Source organism: Cololabis saira, chromosome 9 (genome assembly GCF_033807715.1).
Source record: "Cololabis saira isolate AMF1-May2022 chromosome 9, fColSai1.1, whole genome shotgun sequence".
Lineage (NCBI taxonomy): Eukaryota > Metazoa > Chordata > Actinopteri > Beloniformes > Belonidae > Cololabis > Cololabis saira.
The window spans coordinates 6,233,355-6,258,054 of NC_084595.1; the positions used below are offsets into that span (position 1 = coordinate 6,233,355).

Sequence of the window (24,700 nt, forward strand, 5' to 3'; positions counted from 1 at the left end):
AGCAGCCGTTAAAAGAAGACCATCCCAGAGGGTTTTCATAGAGATCCCTCTGAAATATATAGAAAAGATGTGCTCAATGCTCATATGGGTCAGACCTTTCAGCCCCATGACACTCTGGTTAAAGGTTAGATTAAATCTTATTATTTCATTGAAGTGATATCATTCAGCAATATAGGCCTACAATAATTTTTAATAATTAACAATAATTTTATTTTCTAGGGGAAACACTGTACTGTATGTTGTACTATTATACAAATTTATTGAAACACATGGCGAGTCAAACATTTACCAAAGCAGCTGCCAAACACTCCTAAACAAGGTAGTAAGACGTGGGTTCTGCAGAACTGCGGCAGTAAATCCTTCTAAAGAGTGCAGCTCCGACGAGGAGCTCCATTCTTTAGTAGGGATTTCATATGGATCCAAACCGTTAATAATCATTATTTTCTCCATATATCGCTCCCTGGCTTCCTTGTTTAAGGTATCCCGGTAAATTCCAGTTCCCTTCCAGCAGTTTAACATCTTTTTTTTTTTGGGTTCCGTCTGTTCACTTGGTGAAACAGAAAAGCGTCCGGTCTTCTCTCAAAACAAATGCAGCGACGGGACAGGAGTTTTCCGGCAGTACGCGCTGGTGCTCATGGGAAATGTAGTGTTCTTTCTGGTAAAGCACTACCGCTTTTGTCCAAAAGATGCCGCCAAACTCGGAAAAGCTGAAAGTTACATTGTGCTGCTTTAAAGTTGCCTTGCTACTGTTTTGGGAACTTCCTATCAACATACGACATCGGTAAAACCGAGACAACCTTGGTGGAATTTAGTTTCCTGCTGATTTTGTTTTATTTATTTTTTAATTGCTAATTTATTTTTGTTTGGTTTAATGACATTTCATTGTGACTTGCATGAAGCCATTTACTTACTAAAAACAGTGAAGCTGCTTCGGGCAGTCGAGATCTGACGATGCAGCGACCACTGACATCCAGTGGAACGGTGGAAAAAGCATCAACTGCCGTTTCCACCGTTCCACTGTGATTTTTGTTGTGCCTTTTATGTTAGACTGTTGTTTTTTCTATAAGTTGGCACACACTGGAGCAGAGTACGCGTGACTCTGCGAGGACAGCCAGTGCTTCCTTCTGGTGGGTCATTTGAGTATCAAAATGACTTTTTATCATAATTTACAGTAAAACAGTAGTTTAACATCACAATTAAGGCTGGCAGTTTCAAACTGCATGTAATAAGTAGCGAAACTGTGAATGAAAAATGTCAAGGCCTTTTTCCACAGGCTCAATATAGCAACAAATAACTGTAAATGACCAGGACTAACTTGACAGACCTAATGATATCGTTTTAGAGCATAGCTGTTCTGTGACAATTTCATTGCTATAAAGTCATTTTCTGTTTTTGAAATTCTCAAAATGCCTCCTAGATCAGTGATTCTTAACCATAGGGCCGCGGCCCACACTTGGGCCGCGAGCGCCATCTAGTGGGCCGCAAAAAAAAAATCAGTTTTGCACATGTGGGCCGCGGGACTGCATAGCAACTCCCGACCAAATGAGGAGAAGACACTCAGCTAGCTGTACGTGTAATAGTAAGAGAAATGGTGTGTATTTACAGAGAAAATCCTTCATTTTGCACAGAGTAGGTTTAGATCCACCAGGATCAGGGATCGATTACTTGGGTCTGCGCCCAGAGCGAGCGAGCGCGGCGTGATCATTTATCCCGGCGCGTCCCCGCGGCCGGGGAGGTCGGCGCTCGGGCAGTGGGCTCCGTCGTTACTGCTGAAGGATGGTAGATGTAGATGCAGGGCTGACGTGTATGCTGGACTGGACTGTTCGGGCTTTCTCAAAAGCATCAGAAAGAGCTGCGGGCTCGTGCCGTCGAAGCTGATCAGGCTCGGATGAAACCTGACGCGCTGAGTCCTCTGACAACTGATTAATTTAATATCTTAAATAAAGTACAGTCAAACTAAGTTTTGTTCCCGCTCTATTTTTAAATATGCACACTTGTGTGTGTGTGTGTGTGTGTGTGTGTGTGTGTGTGTGTGTGTGTTAAGGCGGCGCTCCGTGTGTGTGTAGACAGGGCCTTTCCACACGGTGCGCTGTGTGTGTGTGTTTTACAGAAATGACACACACAAAACTGAGGGTGCGTCTTTCCACACGGCGCGCTGTGGTCGTCAAAATACGGTAATTAGCTTGACTGTATATACAGAGATGAGAAGCGTAACAGGTGGAAACGAAAGTTCAACCCGGAATGGACAAATTCCTCCTGGTTCAGTCTTCCCACTGGGACAAAACCAGTGTTTCATACGTTCAGAGACCGTGGCGTTCAAAGTGCAAAAGTGAAACGCCACTGAAACAAAACAAAGTTTTTCATCAAACATATCCACTCAAGTCTGAACTGAAGTCACAGAAAATAAACTGACCATCTTAAAACATCCTGCCCATATTGCTGTGAAGCAGCTTTCTCCACAATGAACAGAATTAAAACTAAATGTCGTTCCAGGCTCAACAATGTTTATATTCATTTATTATAAAAATGTGTTGAGACAATTAACAAAGAAAAGGGGAAATTAAAACTGCTGGTAGAGAAATAAAACAACTATGAGGTTACTTGAATATACATATATATATATATATATATATATATATATATATATATATATATATATATATATATATATATATATATATTATGATGTTCTCGACCTTCGCTTGAGTACTTTTTCTCTAAATGGACCTCTTAAAGTTTTAGTTGAGTACCCCTGCTATAAAGTGTTAATATTTAATGGGCCCCGGGCCACTCTGTACTGAAAAAGTTGGGCCCCAAGGTCAGAAAGGTTAAGAACCCCTGTCCTAAATCATCCCGGGAAGTGGACTACGGACTTTAAAGTTAATGTCCCACCCACACAGCGGTGCTTGATGGTGGGGTTTTTTCTGACATGCATTCATCATTCCAATAAACAACTTCAAATCACATTTCCTGTAAAGTTGAACTTTCCTCAACCTCCATTCCAAGTCGGTGGACGGCAGCGCTGTTGATGCTGCCAACGCGCAGTACTGAAGTTGAGGGGGGATGGCATCCCCCCTGAAATAAAAACAGTCCAAATCATCCCCCCTGTAAAACTGCCATCCCTCCTTTCCATCCCTTATGTCATTTCATCAATGAATGTGGTTTTACTGCTATTTCAACATTTAGAGTCATCACCAGAAAAATAACACCAGAAAAATAACTTATTTGACAATTTTCACCTGTTTCAAGTAAATTTTCACTTGAAATAAGTAGGAAAATCTTTATTATAAGATAAGATTTATCTTCTCATTACAAGCAAAAAAAAATCTTGTTCCACTGGCAGATTTTTCTACTTATTTTAAGTGAAAATCTACTTGAAACAGGTGGAAATTGTTGTTTTTTCCAGTGATGAGTCTTGTTTTAAGTGTAATGAGATTTTTTTTACTAAAATGAGACATTTTAACTAGAAATAAGACAAATATTCTTGTTAATATTTAGAGTTTTTGCAGTGATCCATGTTACTTATCCTGTGAAGGACAGAGTCATATTGATAAGTTCAGAAAAGTGTTTTTTATTGTTGTGTTTTGATGTATTTGATGTAAGCCCAGTGGATATTTAAAGCTTACAGAAGGCTGCATTTAACTGCTGCTATGTCATTCCTGCAGTATTTCTGCAGGTGTTTTGGTCACTGCTATTATTTGTAATATATTATATTATTTGTAATCAGCACAAATTATCTGTCCCCATATGATAAAATCCACCATCCCCCCTGATTTTATTTTACAACTCGAGTACTGCCAACGCGCATGTGTGAGCGACGGTAGAGACGGGTGTGAAGGACGTGTAAACTCTGCAGCAACAGATGCATATTTAACACTTAAATCATGAAACGATTACAGAAGAGACTGTTATGGCGATGAAATTCACTTTATCCCAGAACCATATGAAGAGCTGTCACTTACGACACTCATCGGCTCCGTTTTATTATTTAAGAAAATGAGACGAAGTGAATCTGACAAAGTAATGGTGCAAGTAGACGTTAACGCTGCATGTGAGAAGTGATGGCGATGTGTCGCCGCTGGAGAAATAATAAATGAGTCCTCATCTCAACGGCATTGATGGATGCTTTGATTGTAAATCCAAAAATTTATCACACAAACTGCTGTTTTAGTTTGAATGAAGGGATTCATGCTCATCCATGTGTGTATTTTAAACCAGATGCTTTAGTTTTTGTTTTTTCTAAAATGAAACTTTGCAACTGTTTCTAAATTATGTTTTTTTTTTTACCCAAACTCTTTCTTAATGTTTCATCTACTCAAGATGGAGGTTTTATGGATACGTGTATTTAATCCCTGCTATTTAATTTTGCACTGCTGCTTGTAAAGTTTTTAGTTTGCTGCGCCAGTGGAACTTGTAGAGAAATCTGGTCTTTGGCTCTGGTATTTAATATCGCAAGAAATCTATATGTAAATGATGTCTCTGTGAGATGATTAAGATCATTCCACACCCATCTAAAATGAATAAGAGGCAGAAGAACATTCAGAGCCAGAAAATCTGTCTCAAATGATTTGGTTCCCAGTTTTTCTGACAAATTTATGACTTTTTGTGACTTTTTTCCCCCCATATGTTTAGTTTTTTAATATCTGGATTGACCTCTTCAACCGGCTTTGAAATGGATGCACGTGTGTTTCTTTTAGCCCTTGTGCTGTCTTCTATTTCTTCTATCCTTCTTTCCTCCTGCTCTCTCCTTCCTTTCCTCTTTTCCTCCTTTTTTACCCTCCTTTACTCCTTTTTCTTCCTACCTCCCTTCCGTCATTCGTTCCTTTATTACCTTCTTTGCTTTTCCTTCCTTATTTTCTCCATTCCTCCCTTCTTTCCTTTTCTCCCTTCCTTACACCCTTTCCTACTTTCTTCCTTACTTCCTTCTTTCCTTCCTTCCATCTTTTCTCCCTTCCTTACTCCCTTTCCTACTTTCTTCCTTCTTTTCTCCTTTCTTCCTTCCTTCCTTCTTTCCTTCCTTCCATCTTTTCTCCCTTCCTTACTCCCTTTCCTACTTTCTTCCTTCTTTTCTCCTTTCTTTCTTCTTTCCTTCCTTCCATCTTTTCTCCCTTCCTTACTCCCTTTCCTACTTTCTTCCTTCTTTTCTCCTTTCTTCCATACTTCCTTCTTTCCTTCCTTCCATCTTTTCTCCCTTCCTTACTCCCTTTCCTACTTTCTTCATTATTTTCTCCTTTCTCCCTTGCTTCCTTCTTTCCTTCCTTCCTTCTTTTCTCCCTTGACCTAAAGACAGCACAAGGGTTAATAAATAAACTCATTTAAATTAGCCCTAACAACATGATACAAATGTCAACCCAGATTTTAATTGCAAACTTTTATATGATATGGTAAAATGCAAATGTCTCTTAACATTTCTGTTGAACTGTCCGCGGGTTCATGGGAGATCTCGTGTCTTCTCTCTACCAGGATTCGGTGTGTGAACTTCAAAGCGCCGGCTCACTCCCGTCTGATCTTCCTGCTAAAGCCTCGTCCTCCCCGTCCTCCCCGGTCCACGTCTCCCCTCCTTCTCCACTGGAAATGAAACCCGCAGGTAAACACACGAGTCTTTATCGTGCACCGGACTGGTGGGGCTTTTATCTCGGCTAAGCTTTGCCTTTGAGGCTCAGATCACACGGCTGTACATTATTCCTACTGTAGCCTAGACGACAAGTTTCTAAAAACATATTCATTTGTGTTTCTAAGGGTTAATAACTTGACATTGGAAATTATGAACAGATGAGATTTATTTTTGGATATCCTTATCTTAAACTCTGCAAACATGTGCTTTCTTTGTTTTTTTTTTTTTAATGTAAAAGTCTTTTCATTTGCAGTTTTTTAAAGAAATAATAATTACGTATGTCTTTGAAGCATTTTATTCTCGATTCACAGCAGAAGGTGAAAGCAGTGACTGTGTTTACATGCATCAATAACCCTTTTAAAACCCGAATATTGGCAATAACCAGAATTTGCACGGCCATGTAAACACCAATTACCCCTTTGAATAACCCGAATTTGCTCATATTTTGGGTTTTTAAAAATCCCAATATGAGCCCTGGGTTACTCCTTTTAAAACCTGAATATTCGGTCGTGTAAACGCCAAACGGAATATCCCCATCAAACGGAACAGGAATTTGTTTTCTGCGCATGCTCTGTTCACAAGGAATCCAGGGGCCGGATTCACAAATATGTTCTTAAGAACGATCTTAAGAAATGTCTTAAGATCTAAAATTAAGAAGTTCATAAGAAAGTTCTTAAGTGAATTTCCTCAATATTTTCTTAAGAACTGTCATTTCTTACGAATTTCTTATTTTTCCTACTTAAGAACTTCTTAAAATATGTCATTGCACGCGCCAACAAAAATATATACAGGTAGTTTGGTCTTAACCGTCAGTCACTCACTAAACATGGAGAAGGAGAAAAAGAGATGCAGGAACTTTTCAAGGTTATGGTGGATGAGATTAATGTGCGAAATAAATTACTATTGGGGAAAATTAGTAATAATTAACTACCACGCTAACAAACATGCTAACAAACAGTTAACAGGCTCTTTGTGTAATTAATTACAAAGTATATGCTCAAACTATGACCTACTAGTCTAAACTTGTTTAAAATGTGTTGAAAAAGGTGATATTAGAGGCTGAACTTTTAACAGAAGATATTTTAAGACAGGTCAAGGTTGCCTTAAAGTTAAGAAAAAAGTCAAGAACAAATTTGAGAACTTTTATTTCAAGAATACCATTTATTCTTAAGTTTTTTCTTAACTGAACTTACGACTGAACTTAAGAAAAAAATGACACTTAAGAAGATTTTTTTTCTTAAGAATGTTTTGTGAATCCGGCCCCTGGTCTTTTGAGTCCAGGAAGTTCTTATAAACACGGAGAAACACAAGACCAGGAGGAGACTAATCACTTCATAAATGTAATGAAGGATATGAACATTTCTGCATTTGTAGACGGTAGAAAGTACCGGGATAGAAGATTTACAAGAAGGTGAACGAATAGTTGCGCGAAGCAGCATTTGTTTTGAATTTGGATACAGGAAGAAGAAGCAGAAATGACGGGAATTGCGTCATCACGTTCTCCGTGCGTCGCTGGTTTGATCCAGATATCCCAAATGATTAATCACCATGTAAATGGAATATTCACAATGTTTCAGTAACCGGAATATTAGCAATAACCCGAATTTTGCATGTAAACGTAGTCGTGAATTTAAGGTTTTACTTTCGCAGGAGAGGATCACACCCCCCCCAAATCCACGGTGAAGAAAAAGAAGCAGGTTCGCTTCGGCGGTCCGCTCTCTCCCGAGCTCTTTGACAAGAACTTGCCCCCCAGCACGCCGTTGCAGAAAGGGGGCACACCGGCCCGGGTTCCCACCCCCGGCTGGAACCTGCACCTACGCTCGTTGCTGAAGACGCCGCAGAGTGAATCCCAGATGGAACAGTATCAGCCGGGCTTTCACAGCCCCGGCGGCGTCGGGGCCTCGCCGACACTCGCATGGGCCGCCCTCTGTGAGGGAGACGAAGATGAAATAAACCACGGAAAGGTAGACGACATACAACAATAATGTTAATACCTACAATATAAATGTGATGCTAACATGGGAATTGTATTTTGCATTGCTGTAAAGGTATTACACTGTTATTCAGTTGTAATTTGCTATCTACGTAAGTCATATAGAGGGAATGTGCCTGACGTCACAGATGCAACTTCACAGCGGGTTACAAACACTGAGTGTCGGAAAGGGCCAATCCCAATACACCCCCTACTTTCTACTACCCCTAAAAAAGAAGCCACAGATTTTAGGGCACTTGAAATCTTCCCAGGTCTGTCCCTATACTCCCACTACCCCTACTTTCAGCACCACCACTAAAATCAGGAAGCCCAGAGCTAAAAGCTGTTTTAATTTCAGCTGTAGCGCTGTTAATATGCCACTTTATTAAGTTTTAATATTTTTTCAGGCGTAAAAGTAACCGTTAAGATCCCCAACCTGGGCTCAGTTTATCCAAATAACGCGTGTTAAGAAATTTGACCTGATGTTTTCGGAGATGCAGCAGCAGCCGGAGTACAGACGTGATCGCCGGGTCAACCTGCCCCGTCGTCCCGGGGGAAAAACTTGCAGCTCTGTGGAGAATTACAGCTGGCTGAAATAAATCATTTAGGAAGATAAATGTTGGTTTAATAGATTGAAATCTAACAGTTGTAGCTACGCCTGTTAAGAATTTAGCTCTGAAAATTTCTGGATTTCTGCCTGCCGGATCGGGAGCTGATTTATGGGTCCGCGTTAAATCGACGCAGAGCCTACGACGTAGGTTACGCGGCGCGCATCGCCGCGTAACCTACGTCGTAGGCTCTGCGTTGGTGTAACGTGGAACCATAAATCAGCCTTTATTCTGGCGAGATCTGAAGATACAACGCAACAACGAGCAAGTGAGTGATTATGTACATTCACTGAGTGAATATTATGAAAGTAAAATATATATTTCTCGCTAGAAATGTAATCAAAACGCATTTTTATGCAGAAACTAACTCAAAATATTGATTTTATTCACTAAAAAATAAGAAATGTCCGCCATGGTTTTTTTTTTTTTTTTTATTCAGTCCGCAAATGACGACGAAAAGGATTCTGGGAAATTTTTCTGGCCCTTGTTCAGCTAGGGAGCATCCGAAATCCCTAGCTGTGTAGAGATAGATTAATATCCACTACCCCTCGTTTTCAGCACTACCCCTAGGTGAAAAGAGGAATTGGGACACCACTACCCTCACGGGAACACGCAAAATTTAGGGGTAGGGCTGAAAAGTAGGGGAAGTGGGAGTATTGGGACAGGGCCAAAGACTGAGTGTCAGAAAGACTGAGTGTCAGAAAGACTGAGTGTCAGAAAGACTGAGTGTCAGAAAGACTGAGTGTCAGAAAGACTGAGTGTCAGAAAGACTGAGTGTCAGAAAGACTGAGTGTCAGAAAGACTGAGTGTCAGCGTAAACTTTCAGTTTGAGCAACTGGAAAACATCTAAAATGGGAAAGAGCTGTTGTGAGATCGACTTTACTCATAGATTTAGCAAGAAATCGGAGTTATCGTTTTACAGACTGCAGAAAAATAAGCTTAAGAGGGACAAATGGATCGCTGCAATTCACAGAAACAACTGGATTCCAGGCACCGAAACGTGGATTTGCGGTTCCCATTTTGTATCAGGTAATGTTGGATTTCTGGGTAGCTAATGTTAAACGGTCAAATCATAAAGTTCGGTGTCTTCATCACTTTAATTTCTACAACAAATCCTGCCTTGAAGTCGGACCAAGCGTCAAGACTTTTGTATGCCTTCAAGCTTTGCTTCGTGTATTTCCCCGGTGTAGAAATTAAGTACCGTATTTTCACGACCATACGGCGCACCGTGTGGAAAGGCGCACCCTCAGTTTTGTGTGTCATTTTTGGTTTTAAAACACACATACGGCGCACCGACCCAAAAGGCGCCGTCTACAGAGACGGAGCTGCACACATGCGCGCTGCAAAACACACACGCGCTAAAAATAGAGCGGAAGCAAAACTTAGTTTGATATTTTATTTCACTTTTCACATCAATCAAACCCTTCAAAGGTTCATATTCTGTTTCTGCATTAAAGAATTTAAAAAAACCACCGGGTTGCTGCACATAAACCTGTCTCAGCCACCCGATCATCTCCTCATCCATCCAGCCCTTTTCATTTCACTCTGGCTGGAAAAGTCTGTTTAGGCAACGCTTTTCTTTTAAAAATCACCATAGCCGGCAGTTTCTGTCCATCAGCGTGGCAGGCAAGCACAAGAGTAAATACACTTTTCATACCCCGTTGTGCTGAGGATCCCGACCGCGGCGGTCCCGGGTCCCGGGTCCCGCTCTGCTCCCCCGCACTGGACCGGGTCCGCTCCCCGTCCGCCCCCCGCGCTGGTCCCGCTCACACACACGCGCATGTTGGTACCGGGTTGTATCCGACAGGAGCTCCGGTAATTCAGCTGCGCCAGTCCGAATTTCCAGACCTGTCTCAGCCACTTGATGATCGTCCCTTCATCCAGCCACCCCTTTTCATTCGCCCTTATAATGACTCCGGCTGGAAAGTTTTTTCTTTTAAAAATCACCACAGTTTCTGTCCATCAGCGCGGCAGGCAAGCACCACATAAATGAGAATGTGTGTGTTTCACGCCGCGACACACACACACGCGCATGTCGGAGATCCGGTACCGGGTTTGTAACCGACAGATTTCGAGGGTGAAGCTGATCAGACCTGGGACGTACCCCAGAAATCCCTGCTCCCAAAGCGGGCGGGAACCAGGTCGATCGGACCCCGCTTGGGGAACCAGGAAGTCGGGCTTGAGCAGCGCGCATCACCGCGGCTTTAACCGGGGAACGTGACCGGTTCCGACCGGCCGGGACCGGAGGAGCCCGCCTGCACTGGTAGCAGGGGCTCCCGGGGACAGAGCACCGGCATTTCAGCCGGATCTGCCCCGGGGATGCGGCGATCGGACCCCGTAAACCCACGGCAGGTGCATCCTCGGTTCTGACATGCAAAACACACGCGCTGCAGAACACACACACACAAGTGTGCTTATTTAAATAGAGCGGAGCAAAACTTAGTTTGATTGTATTTTATTTCACTTTACACATCAAGCAAATCCTTAAACGTTTTCATCTTCTGTTTCGCATTAATCAGCTCAGTGGAGTCTCATTCACGTCGCAACTCACGGGGGCTTCACCCGCCCCCTTCTCTTTTTACCGTTCTCATGGTGGCCGGCCTTACATTACCGTAATTCAGGTAATGGACACGGCGCACCGTTTCATAAGGCGCCCGGCACATTTAAAAAAAAAAAAAAAAAAATGTGCGCCTTATGGTCGCGAAAATACGGTACATATAAATATCAGGAAACTGGATTCGTGGCCAAATATTAATGTCCATGGACCACTGGTTCTTGGGGTAACTGTACGGGTCACTGTCAAGTCCAACTGCCTTTTAATTTAAGCCGATAATCGGCTGTTATCTCGTCTTCTCCAGTAGTTGCAGCCTTTTTTACCACTCAGTGTGAGTAAGGGGACGTAAGTGGGAATGTGACGTCAATGCTTTCCCTCTATAAACTGTATCACAAATCGGGACTGAACTTGTTCTCTCTTTTTTGGTCTTAGTTTGTTTTCCCTCCAATGGAGGACGTTGACTCGGCGGTGACAAGTGATGCAGGTAAATGTTACTGAGCTTCAGACTTATTCACTTCTTCAGTGGAATAAAATCAGATTTTGTTTGATAACAAGTGTTTCCATTCATACGTTTTCAGAATATGTTTGGCCGCTTAATTTAAACGCTGCTTTCCATGAGGAGTCTCTCTCTCAGCTCCAGACAGGTAAACTGTTTTTCTTCCTCTGTTGTCACTTATTAAATAACGGCTCAGTCATGAAACAATAGTTTTGTTCCCCTTCTTAAATTTGTATATTCACTCGTTTAAAAACAGTTGGATGAAACTGACAGTAATGTCACATAAAATGGACCGGTGCTCTTACTTTTAGTATAAATGTGCTTGTATTGCGTCTGCTGTAGTTTAACGGAGCCTGGGAGGAATTTGTTTCTCCACTTGATCATTTCAAGGCATCTGGACTGTTTTCACAGCGTTTAATGTTGTCCATTTCAGTACAAGTCTGATCTTTTCTTTTTTCTTCCCCCTTTATACTCGTGCAGTACTTGATTAACAAAGCAACAAAAAAAAAGCTTTTTCAATTATTGGAAATGAAAGAGAAATTAATGAAATGGTCATCTCAGTACTTAGACCAGGGGTGTCAAACTCATTTTGCTCGGCGGGCCGGATTTGACCAATTTTTTACTCGCACGCTCAAAATAACAAAAACGGTGCGAAAATTTTTTTTCTCTATTTTTTATTTTTTTTTTTACTATTGTTATCTACCGGTAATCCAATATCAGTTTAGTTAATTTTAAAGGAAATACGCACTTTGTTTACACTCTAATTATGTAAAATATATTTCTTCAGGATCTTTTATTGAAATTTCTCGTTTTTTTTTTTTTTATTATGTAAGATACTTTTAATATAATTTTACAAAGATAAACAGAAACAAGTATGTTTTTTTTTATATTTCGCTTTTTTATAGGAAATTTAATTAAAAGCGAAATCTTTCTTATTACATCCAAGAGTGTTTCTTTCTGATTTAGCGATTTTTCCAGTACAATTAAGTCTATTTATTTAAAAAAAATTGGCGCGGATATTTACGCCAGTGTGCCGAAAAAGTCAGCACTTCTCTTTTAACTGTTTTACTTTGTCACTATCCCCGTATTCAAAACTGAAATTCTCCAAATAAATATCTTTTTTAGCAGTGATATTTTTCCTGCAAAAATATATAATAGTAGTCAGTTAATAAAAATAAACGACCGTCTACAAAGAAATAAAATCGGCAAATGCATTCTAGAAAACTAAAAAAATGTCAAACTGCTCTATTTGTGGAATAATGATGGATTTGTAGAAGAAATATATTATTGGATATGCTGCGATTCATGGCAATTATTTATGCCTTCCTTTTTAGTAAATTAACGTTTCATTTTTTTGCGTTGGAAACTTCTCGAGGGCCGCATGAAAACCTCTCTCGGGCCACATGCGGTCCATGGGCCGCACATTTGACACCCCTGACTCAGACCCTTGTACCTGCTGAGCTCGGCTGCGTTCTGCTGCCATTGTTGCTAAATATCTCCTCATTTTACACACATCAAAGCCAGAGAAGTTCCTTTTTTCCCACCGAGAGTCGGCTAAATCAAGATTTGTTAAGCGTCCTGTGTGTTTATTTTCAGTCGCTCACCAGTTACATCGCTAAGCCACAGAATCAATGTTATTATTAACCACAGCTGAAGTCTCAAGCTGTTGTTGTTTTGTAGACTTTTCTCCGCGTGATGATACGAAACCAAGCAAAGTCTCCCAGATGGAAGTTCTGGATGAATCTGTGCCAGCGGAGCAGCAACCTGAGGAATGTGTGGATGTTTCAGCTCCAGTCCAGCGCAGGAACAGGAAAAAGGTCTGCCATCCTTAGACATTTTTGTTTTGCTGCCTAGGCCTGTGTTGAAAAAATCGATTTCCCAATTCTAAATCGATTCTTATATTCATTCCTAAAAATCGATTCATATGTCTAAAGATCGATTTTTATTTTTTATTTTTTTTATTTATTTATTTTTTTCTTTTATTATGTTTTTTTTTTTTATCATTACATTACAACTTTTGGTTATTTTTTTTGTTTTTTCCCCAAAAAAGGAATGTTTTGTTGGACACGAGAATAACTGGTGCCATGTTTTTGCCTTTAAATATGTTTGAAGGTATGAAAACATTAAAGTGTTGGGTTATAATTGCATAAATTGTCTATATTTCATTACTTTATATACTGTCTTGGGGTTACATTTGCAAAAAATGCTAAAAATCAAATGCTCAAAAATTAAAAACCAAAATAGACCGAAAATGGAACAAATAAAAACGGAATGTGGGAAAAAATAAAACCGATTTCATCCGTCTCTGTTTCCTCCCTGGATCTGTTTGGTAATTCTGACCCACACGATGTTTCTGTTTCAGTTCTATCAGCATTCTGGGAGCTGATTGGTCCTTACAGCATCATTAGCTGCAATACTTGCTGTTGAATCTCAATATAATACTAGTATTAATATGTTGCAGAACTACAGTCATATAATTCATGCAACAGCTCAAAAAACTGTTTTAATAACACTAACCCAAATCAATATCATATCGGATCGAATAAAAGCGTGATAATCTATTCAGAATCTTAAGAATCGGAATCGAATCGATTCTTGATATTTGAATCGATCCCCAGCCCTATTGCTGCCATATTTCTGTTTTTAGTGCATCAAAAACACTTGACTTTCTCTCATTGCAGGCGGTTTCAGAAGAGAAGCCCTGCAAAGAGACTCTGCGCTCCGGCAAGCGGAAGAGAAAGGTTTGCTATGATCATAAACTTTGCTCAGCTCGGCCACTTGTAAATATTTGTTTACAACACACTAGGGGTGTAACAATATATGGTGACACGAAATTTCGCGATACCAAAACGTCACGATACGTGTCGTGGAGGTGACAAACTTTATCGCGATATTGGGTTATTAATATTAATCTATTGTGTTGACTAGTAACGACCGCGGCTCGACCCGCGGACCAAAATCTTCCTCCGCTCAGAAGAAACTAGTACCGTTTTGGTCCCGATCACGGGACTCTTGCAGGGTTTCAATCTCTGAACTTTTACTTATGTAAGTCTGGTGTAGAGTTAAGCCTTACCTTATTAAATTAAACCTTTTTGGGGTGGTGAGTAGGATAAACACGGGGAAACTTCTGCTGAGTTCCAGTGTACTTTAATGTCCCTCAACAGTGTAGGATTTTAGAACATCAACACAGCACCTAGTGCCGTACTGTGGCGTATCACTCCGCCCAATCTAAAACAGACTAATCACTACAGATAAACTGACTAGTGTCATTATAGTCCCTGATTTACACCAGAATATAAAGAATATATTTATAAAATAATGAACCCTGAATTACCAAAATAACCTTCTTAACAAAAATAAATCTCCTCTTACACTTATAAGGTGAGCATGAATCAATCTTTTTTATGATGTAAAATTGTATGTATTTATTTACTTTTATTTATTTATTTAATTTTAGTTGTTAAATTTCTGGAAAAGGAAAAAAGTCAAATCATACATGAGAGAAACTATTCAGTTTGTGGCTAAATATTTGTACTTGTATGAAACTGAAGATGCATAATGCAAACCTGACATTTACTTTTAGTTCAGTTTGTGGAAAATGGTTGGCCTGGCTTTCTCTTTAAAACTTAAACAGTTATAAATCATTACAAACTGTAACAATAGGGCAAACGCACAGTATTGTTTTGTATTTTGTGTCTTTCAAATAAAAGATAATTTTTTCCAGTCATATGTTCCTCATTCAAGGTTGTTAAAAAAATACTGCTATAATATCGTATCGTTATCGTGACCTCAATATCGTGTATCGTATCGTGAGTTTAGTGTATCGTTACACCCCTACAACACACATTGGTATTTTTAATAATATGGGGGTCATATGTTCCCATCAAATCTACTGCTAAATTCCATTGGATTTGCACTTAGTCACATCAAAAGTGCTCCACATTATCTGCGTGACAGAGTGTGTTAAAGGGGCCGTGTGTATCGTCTCTCATCAGGCCAGTTCTCTGTCGCTGCAGCAGCCGGAGGAGAGTGAACCCGCCAAGAGGTCGACGCGCTCGGCTGCCAAGTCGGCCTGTGGCAAGATGAAGGTGAGCTGGCTGAGTCTGCTGCTTTTGATTTTTCTTTACATCACTTCAGTGACTGGAGTCTCTGGAGGGCAGAGAGAGCTGAGTCTGCACAATCTCACTACCAGTTATTTAGCTTCGGTTAAGGAAAGGAGGTGTATGTGTCCATCTTTGTATCCTTAAAGGAGCTTGAGGCAGGATTTATGATAAAAATTTGTATATGTTTTAAGTTTTCTAGTAATAATGTCAGATGAAGCGTTCCAAACCAAAAAGAATGAGCCCTCTAGTGTATCTCTCCTTTGCCTTGAACAGGCTGTGTGCTGCATGCCTCATGCTTAAAAGGAGCATGAGGCTCCTTTTTAAGAAATGAGACTCTCTAGCGCCACCCTTCACCACAACGGCCGTCGGGGGTACTGCAGCCAACAGTGAAGCCGGCACGGGAGAACGGGGAGAATGTGCATGCAGCGTCATGTGACGTCACATCCGCAGGACAGCGCGGGAAATTCAGGACCGAATTGCAGCACATTTTGCAGCACACAGCCTGTTCAAGGCAAAGGAGAGATACGCTAGAGGAATCATTCTTTTTGATTTGGAACGCTTCATCTGACATTATTACTAGAAAACTTAAAACGTATACAAATTTTTTTCATAAATCCTGCCTCAATCCTGCCTCATGCTCGTTTAAGGCTTTAAGCCGAGTTATGGTTCTGCGTCAAAACGACGCCGTGCCTACGTCGTGTGGTACGCGTCGACGCAGACCACACGCCGTCAGGTTCACGACGGCGTCACAGCGACGGTGTGTGCACGGCGTCGTTTTGACGCAGAACCATAATTCAGGCTTTAGCCCAGTGCTTCTCAATCCTGGTCCTCGTGGGCCCCTGTCCTGCATGTTTTAGATGTTTCCCTGCACCAACACACCTGATTCTAATTAAAGGTCCTCATTAGCTTGTCACCAAGGTCTGCACAACTCTGTTAATGACACAGGTACTTTTATCACGGTGTGCTGAAGCAGGGTAGCATCTAAAACATGCAGGACAGGGGCCCACGAGGACCAGGATTGAGAAACACTGCTTTAGCCTCCCACCGGGTGCCAGCCTTGGTATAACTTCCCTGATCCATCAAGGACACCAGATCGTCAATTTTATGAACGAAGAAGACAACAACACTAAAGATGTAGAACCTGGAGGAGATGATAAATGTGCTGCTGGATCTGTGGCTTGTGTTTGATACCAAGTTAAAAAATGAGAGAGAAAGAAGCTTCAAGCGGTGACGCTTTTTTTTTCGGCGCTGATGAAAAGTCAGCTGGAGCCGTGAGCAGCTATGAAGTGACAGAGCTCCTGGTAGATCTGGTCGTTCCTTATCGCCCGTCTATATCCCTTTTTAATTCTCTCCTCAGCACCAGGTTTATGAACATCTGCACCTCAGAGTTGGATCACCAAACAGACTTCTGCTGCCGTTGCTGGTTGAATAAAATGAACAAGAAGCCGCAAGTTGCTTTTTCGCTGATTTCCTCCTCCTGACTCAGACGTCTGACTCCAACCCCCCGACCAATCGGTGGCCTGTAGTGTGATGATGTCAGATACAGCCGACTCAGCCGCTTAGAATGAATGAATTGTTATTTATTAATGTGTCATACACCTCTAAGGTGCCCAGCCTATAAGGGCTTACAAGACACGGATACACTACGCCAGCAAACAAACATCAGAACGTACAAACAAAAACATAAAATTCTAAATTCCACTTACAGATCAAATTACAGATCCAGATACCAGTTTCCGTATAATTTGTCCATTCTCTGTTTCCAGGCTCTCTTTATAAAGGTAGCTATAGAGAAAACCTCCTCTCTGAAAAAACATTCCAACTTAGCATCATCCTCAGACCAAAACAGCTCAGGTTTCAAATCTTGCATTTTCTGAAATTTAGCTTAGAACCTCGGCAGAATAGTTACAGGAAAAGTATCTACTCGGCAAGTTAGACCCGCCTCCACCCCCTAGTGGAGAAGAGCAAAACCGAGTCAGGTCGGGCTGAGTAGGTTCTAGTGTAAAAGCGCTTGTTTATCATTCTAAATCTTACACTATTGTATCAACTGCTGAAACACAGGCCTGGAAATTGCTTGATATTCTGAGATCAAAGCTCTTTGCTAAAAACAAAAGAGGATTATGAAATGAAGTATGTCAGAGAGTAGATTGTAGTCGTGCAGGAACCAAAAGCTGTGTAGAGTTTCAGGTTTAGAAGCTTCTGTTGCAACATTCACTCGTCAGTTGTTGTAGTCACATGTCAGTCAGTGATATTGATCTGTGCTTGTTGGATTTCTGCCGTGTTAAGACCTCTGTTTTCCTCCAGCTGAAGGGAATGGTTTTTTCCTCTCTGGTGAACTTTACGTTGCTGATGTTTCGTATATGAAACCATCACTTGCTGCTGCTCTGAATGCAAGAATCAGTTATATAATCACAACCCTGCAGTCATTACACAACACTAGTAATTAGTGGGGATTGATGTAGATATAGTCATCATTACTGCTCAGATACATCAAGTATTAATTACTGTACATCTATCAGTGGATTCTGGCCAATGAAGACAAATTCAGTGGAAGTTTTTAGTCAAATCTTGTTGATCAAAGGATCAATATCAGATGTAAAAAGATGGAGGGGACATTCATGCAGATGTTCTGGGAATGTGACCGTTTACAAAGTTATTGGAATTCAATTAATTTCCTTACACAATTAATCCTGGACAAAAAATTGGATTTAAGCAGTAGTTCATATTTATTAAATGACACACATAATTTACAACTAGATAACAAAAAATGCAGGATATTAATTTTGATCACTTACTTTGCAAAGAAATGTATACTTTTATTTCGGAAGAACGATTCCCCTCAATCTTATAAGACTTTTATAGATCAACTCAGCATTTCTACCATTAGAAAAACTAACATTGGAAAAATATTACCGTGGCATCTTTTTCAAGAATTTTGTTTCCCATTATTCTCTGGTTTAGAGAACTTCATTGTACGCTGATTTAGGGCTGGGGATCGATTCAAATGTCAAGAATCGATTCGATTCCGATTCTTAAGATTCAGAATCGATTATCACCATTTGATCCGATCCGATTCGATATTGATTTGGGTTAGTGTTGCCTGGATTATATGACTGTAAAATGACTATTGAAATAATAATTTCACAATAATTATTGTGAAATAACTAAGAAATAAATAACTCAAATAGGCATTTCAATATCCATTTAAAGTGCAAAAAAAGAAAGAAATTGCAACAGCTCAAGCAGTAAACAAATTATTTTAGCTTGTCTGATTTATTCTGTCACCAGACACAGCTGGACATGAAGCACCGGCGTTTTTCAGGTATTTCATGACAAACCGTGTCCGATAACAGAGAAACCAAACAAACTATAGTAAATGTAGATAATATGAACTTCATTGAACTAATATAACATTTAGACATTTAAGCTGAAATGTCCAGCATTTTCTCTAAAGAAAAGTATATTTAGTTCAGGAGTTTTCAAAACTACTGGGATTAAAGTTCACCAGGCAAAAATGTAATGATGAAAAACATTTTTTTTTTTTTAAATCGATCTTTAGACATACAAATCGATTTTTAGGAATTAATATGAGAATCGATTTTGAATCAGAAAATTGATTTTTTTCAACACAGGCCTACGCTGAATGCTGTTTTATTGCTGTCATTTACTTTATGTATTTTATGTATTTGTAGGTATTCGAGTTTTGATGCCCCTACTGTTACTTACGGATGTTAAAAAATTGTTAGAAAATTGTAAGACCTACCGTCATTAGGGATGTATCTAATTGCCTTTCTTTTGTGAAATAAAAAGATATTTAAAAAAAAAAATATATAAATCTTGTTGCTCGTCGTCCTGCAGGAATCGTCTGCCGCCAGTCGCCGCTGGAACAAAGAGGTCGACCGCTCCCTGTACGGCTCGCGCTCGTACGCCGCCAAGAATCCCACTCTGAGCCCGATTTCTGAGAGGTTGTCGTTCTTCAGTCAGACTCCCGCAGCGCTGCAGACTTCTCCTGTCAGATCCCCAGGTAAAATATTTAATCATGAGTTATTTTGATACTGACAGCTTACCAATAATATACCAATAATATACCAATATACTGGACCAGCCCTCTTACTCACACTGAGTGGCAAAAACGGCTGCAACTAGTGGAGAAGACGAGATAACAGCCGATTATCTGCTTAAATTAAAGGCAGTTGGACTTGACAGTGACCCGTACAGTTACCCCAAGAACCAGTGGTCCATGGACATTAATATTTGGTACAGTTACCAAGAACCAGTGGTCCATGGACATTAATATTTGGTACAGTTACCAAGAACCAGTGGTCCATGGACATTAATATTTGGTACAGTTACCAAGAACCAGTGATCCATGGACATTAATATTTGGTACAGTTACCAAGAACCAGTGGTCCATGGACATTAATATTTGGTACAGTTACCAAGAACCAGTGGTCCATGGACATTAATATTTGGTACAGTTACCAAGAACCAGTGATCCATGGACATTAATATTTGGTACAGTTACCAAGAACCAGTGGTCCATGGACATTAATATTTAGCCACAAATCCAGTTTCCTGATATTTATATGAACTTAATTTCTACGCCGGGGAAATACATGAAGCAAAGCTTGAAGGCTTACAAAAGTCTTGACGCTTGGACTTCAAGGCAGGATTTGTTGTAGAAATTAAAGTGATGAGGACACCGAACTTTATGATTTGACCGTTTAACGTTAGCTACCCAGAAATCCAACATTACCTGATACAGAATGGGAACCGCAAATTAGGGCTGGGCGATTTTGGACAAAAATACAATCCAGATTTTTTTTTTTTTTTTTTTTTTCTTCTGTAAACCCGATTTTTTTCGATTTTTTTTGGTAAAACTACAAAAGACAATGGAATAAATTATTTCAAATACTTTATCTTTATTTTGAAAGAAAAAAAACTAATGTCCCTATTGGGAATGAAGTGCAACTGAAACATACTGTAACTCCTCCTTGAGTTTAGTAAAGTGACAACATTAACAATCTTCTTGACCAAACAAAGTAAAAAATCGATTTTCCTTTTTTTAACATCGTCTCGATTAATAAATCCGATTTAGATTTAAAATCGATTAATCGCACAGCCCTACCGCAAATCCACGTTTAGTGTCTGGAATCCAGTTGTTTCTGTGAATTGCAGCGATCCATTTGTCTCTAAGCTTATTTTTCTTCAGTCTGTAAAACGATAACTCCGATTTCTTGCTAAATCTATGAGTACAGTCGATCGGACAACAGCTCTTTCCCATTTTAGTTGTTTTCCAGTTGCTCAAACTGAAAGTTTACGCTGACACTCAGTCTTTCTGACACTCAGTGGGCGAAACTCGCTGTGAAGTCACATCTGTGACGTCATGCGCATTCCCTCTATTAATGCTTTCTACTAAAAACCTTTTATTTTTACATTCAGTAACGGCAGAAAATTAGAATATTGTGATTTTCTGTAATGCAATTACAAAAACAAATGTCATACATTCTGGATTCATTACAAATCAACTGAAATATTGCAAGCCTTTTATTATTTTAATATTGCTGATCATGGTTTACAACTTAAGAAAACTCAAATATCCTATCTCAAAAAAAAATTAGAATATTCTGGGAATCTTAATCTTAAACTGTAAGCCATAATCAGCATTATTGAAATAATAAAAGGCTTGCAATATTTCAGTTGATTTGTAATGAATCCAGAATGGATGACATTTTTGTTTTTTTAATTGCATTACAGAAAATAAAAGACTATCACAATATTCTAATTTTCTGAGACAGTCCTGTAAAGTCTGATCCCAATTTTGTGAAAGAGACAGTTATAATTTCAAGCACTTAAACTAAAATCCAAGCACAACATTGAAATCCAAGCACTTTCAAGGATTTCAAGGTAGGAACCCTGTTAATAATAATAATTACATAATTCCTGGGAGCAAACTCAAATATCCTATCTCAAAAAATTAGAATATTCTGGGAATCTTAATCTTAAACTGTAAGCCATAATCAGCAATATTAAAATAATAAAAGGCTTGCAATAATTCAGTTGATTTGTAATGAATCCAGAATGTATGACTTTTTTTTTTTTCTATTGCATAACAGAAAATAAAGAACTTTATCACAATATTCTAATTTTCTGAGACAGTCCTGTATGAGGAACCACCATTTTCTGTCCTACAAATGTTTTTAAATCCCTCCCAGGCTAAACCTTTTGAAAGCAGTGAACATTGTTTTGTCCTCCGTCCTCCCAACAGCCCCAAATCCAGAGATCCACGCCAGTCCCACGACGGCAGACGACACTCAAGGAAAAGTTTCTCTGGCTGAAGACTCGGAAAACCCTTCACAAGAATCCGTCCCTTATCCTTCGAGAGGGAAGAGCAGGCGGTCTGGTCCAACAGTTAGGAGGGGATTGAAGATGAGAAAGTTCAGTGTTCCCGACGCCGAGGAATCTCCAGACCTGACGGGAGGAGAGACGGAAGAGAAAACCAGTTCCAGCCTGGAGGTTTCAAAGGGATCTTCACCTGAACAATGTGAACCTGGAGCGGGAGAGGTTAACACTGATCAACTTAGTACTCAAACTTCTGCAGACGCCTCCTGCACGGACTCTGGGAAATCAGAATCACAGTCCCCACCTCCTGCAGAAGAATCTGGAGTCTCAAACACGACAAAAGCAAAAGCCAAAAGGGGGAGAAGAAGCTCAGCCCTAAAGGAGCTCCAGAATTGTGCAAAGGATTGTGTCACGGATGAGAACGGACACGTAGACGGAGCTGAGAATATCCAGTCCAACGCCGGAGGCCGGGGAGAGACGGAGGTCGCCGGGACGGACCTGGCCCCCTGGCAGGATGACTTTAACTTTGAGGATGTGTTTAAACCTGCCGCCACTAGAGGGCAGCGCTCCGTGCGCCGCAGCCTGAGGAACCGGAGCCACATGGACCTGAGCGGTACCGGGGCCGGACTGGCCTGGATGCCCCGACTCTCCCCCGAGGCTTCAGACGCTCGGAGGAGAACCCGGGGCCGGCGGGCCAGCGCCGCTCTGCTCGTACCGCAGCCCGAGGAAACACAAGACTGAATTAACTCAAAATACAGGACTCATAATTTTCTACTGATATCCCTGAGCCTTTTTTCTTTTTCTTTTTTTAATCTGAATTGAACTAGATTGATAGTTTTCCAAAGCGAATGATTGTTTTAGCTCCAACGTTGTGTGCCATGTCAGTTATTAGAGAGGATTGGTAATTTGCAATCAGTTTCCTCTTGGCCTTTAATACACTGAAAGCCCAATCATCTTTGCCGGCCACCTCCTAATCAATACCCCAGCACTCAGATGGTAATCAGAGTATCTTTAACCCGCCTCTCCAAAGTCACTGGATCAAGCGTCTTCACGTCGATATCCACTCCCGTGGATAGATGGAGGCGGCCGTTCTGCAGACGTGCTCACATCGGTTCTTCTGTGTGTGTGATCTTAACAGCTGAGTACATGCCTTAATGAAATGTGACAATACAATGCAACGCTAGGTTTTTTCTTCTTTGTAAAGACAAACCTATAGTTCAACTTGTGTTCATTTAACATGCCCACTCAAAAAGAAATTCATTCAAACAATAAAATTCTGTCATTCTGTCCCTGACGTTCCGGCTGTGTGGTCAGTTTTCTCAACATTTTGACTTTTTCTCGAAATTTTAACTTTTTTCACGAAATTCTGACTATTTCCTCGACATTTCGACTTTTTTTCCCAATATTTCGACTTTTTTCTCGACATTTTGACTTTTTTCTCGACATTTTGACTTTTTTCTCAACATTTTGACTTTTTTCTCAACATTTCGACTTTTTTCTCGACATTTCGACTTTTTTCTCGACATTTCCACTTTTTCTCAACATTGTACTTCAGCATTAATCTCGACATTTTGACTTTTTTCTCCAAATTTTAACTTTTTTCACGAAATTCTGACTATTTCCTCGACATTTCGACTTTTTTCCCAATATTTCGACTTTTTTCCTCGACATTTCCACTTTTTTCTCGAAGTGCATAATGAAAAAAACAATCTTCCCCCAGTTATAACTAATATAGCTACATGCAGCATGTGTTGTCTTCATTCTAAGGCTTATACAAGACTTAATTTTTTGCGGCTCCAGACATATTTGTTTTTTGTGTTTTTGGTCCAATATGGCTCTTTCAACATTTTGGGTTGCCGACCCCTGTGTTATAATTCAAACAATAAAACTCATTGTCATTCCGTCCCTGTGCTGTTCCGGCTGTGTGGTCAGTTTTCTCAACATTTCGACTTTTTCTCGGCATTGTACTTCAGCATTAATCTCGACATTTCGACTTTTTTCTCAACATTTCGACTTTTTTCTCAACATTTCGACTTTTTTCTCAACATTTTGACTTTTTTCTCAACATTTCCACTTTTTTCTCGACATTTCGACTTTTTTCTTGACATTTCCACTTTTTTCTCTCAACATTTCCACTTTTTTCTCGAAGTGCATAATGAAAAAATCTTCCCCCAGTTATAACTAATATAGAAACATGCAGCATGTGTTGTCTTCATTCTAAGGCTGATACAAGACTTTAAATTTTTTGCGGCTCCAGACATATTTGTTTTTTGTGTTTTTGGTCCAATATGGCTCTTTCAACATTTTGGGTTGCCGACTCCTATGTTATAATTCAAACAATAAAATTCTGTCATTCCGTCCCTGTGCTGTTCCGGCTGTGTGGTCAGTTTTTTCTCAACATTTCGACTTTTTCTCGACATTGTACTTCAGCATTAATCTCGACATTTCGACTTTTTTCTCGAAATCGTAACTTTTTTCACGAAATTCTGACTATTTCCTCGACATTTCGACTTTTTTTCCCAATATTTTGACTTTTTTTTCTCGACATTTCCACTTTTTTCTCGACATTTCCACTTTTTTCTCGACATTTCCACTTTTTTCTCGAAGTGCATAATGAATAAAAAAGCCCGCCGCCCTAGTGGCTCCTGGAGCTTTTTCAAAAATGTTTGACTTTTTTTTTTCTTTTCCTTTTCTCTTTTTTTTTTTCTTTTTTCCTTTTTTCTTTTTCCTCTTTTTTTCTTTTTTTCCCCTCTTTTTCCCTTTTTTTTCTCTTTTTTTCTTCCTCTTTCCTTTCCTTTTTTAATCTTGACATTTCGACTTTTTTCTCGAAGTGCATAATGAAAAAAGAAATCTTCCCCCAGTTATAGCTAATATAGAAACATGCAGCATGTGTTGTCTTCATTCTAAGGCTTATACAGACTTTTAATTTGTTGCGGCTCCAGACATATTTGTTTTTTGTGTTTTTGGTCCAATACGGCTCTTTCAACATTTTGGGTTGCCGACCCCTGTGT

At 39.9% G+C, this 24,700-nt stretch overlaps 1 protein-coding gene across 3 annotated transcripts in view; it reads left to right on the top strand.

Annotated features, from left to right (window-relative positions):
- The window catches only part of cdca2 (cell division cycle associated 2), a 35,067-nt gene extending 10,852 nt beyond the window's left edge, over positions 1 to 24,215 (top strand). The window contains exons 6-14 of one of the 3 annotated variants that reach the window (XM_061730351.1): positions 5,464 to 5,587; positions 7,265 to 7,578; positions 11,181 to 11,232; positions 11,327 to 11,392; positions 12,925 to 13,061; positions 13,926 to 13,985; positions 15,261 to 15,332; positions 19,206 to 19,371; positions 21,616 to 24,214. In XM_061730351.1, the coding sequence (XP_061586335.1) occupies positions 5,464 to 5,587; positions 7,265 to 7,578; positions 11,181 to 11,232; positions 11,327 to 11,392; positions 12,925 to 13,061; positions 13,926 to 13,985; positions 15,261 to 15,332; positions 19,206 to 19,371; positions 21,616 to 22,430 (1,806 nt within the window). In that variant the 3' untranslated portion in view covers positions 22,431 to 24,214. Of the gene's footprint in view, positions 1 to 5,463; positions 5,588 to 7,264; positions 7,579 to 11,180; positions 11,233 to 11,326; positions 11,393 to 12,924; positions 13,062 to 13,925; positions 13,986 to 15,239; positions 15,333 to 19,205; positions 19,372 to 21,615 lie in introns of all 3 variants that reach the window. The other 2 variants (XM_061730350.1, XM_061730352.1) reach the window with 2 other exon arrangements.
- Positions 24,216 to 24,700: the final 485 nt, after the last annotated feature.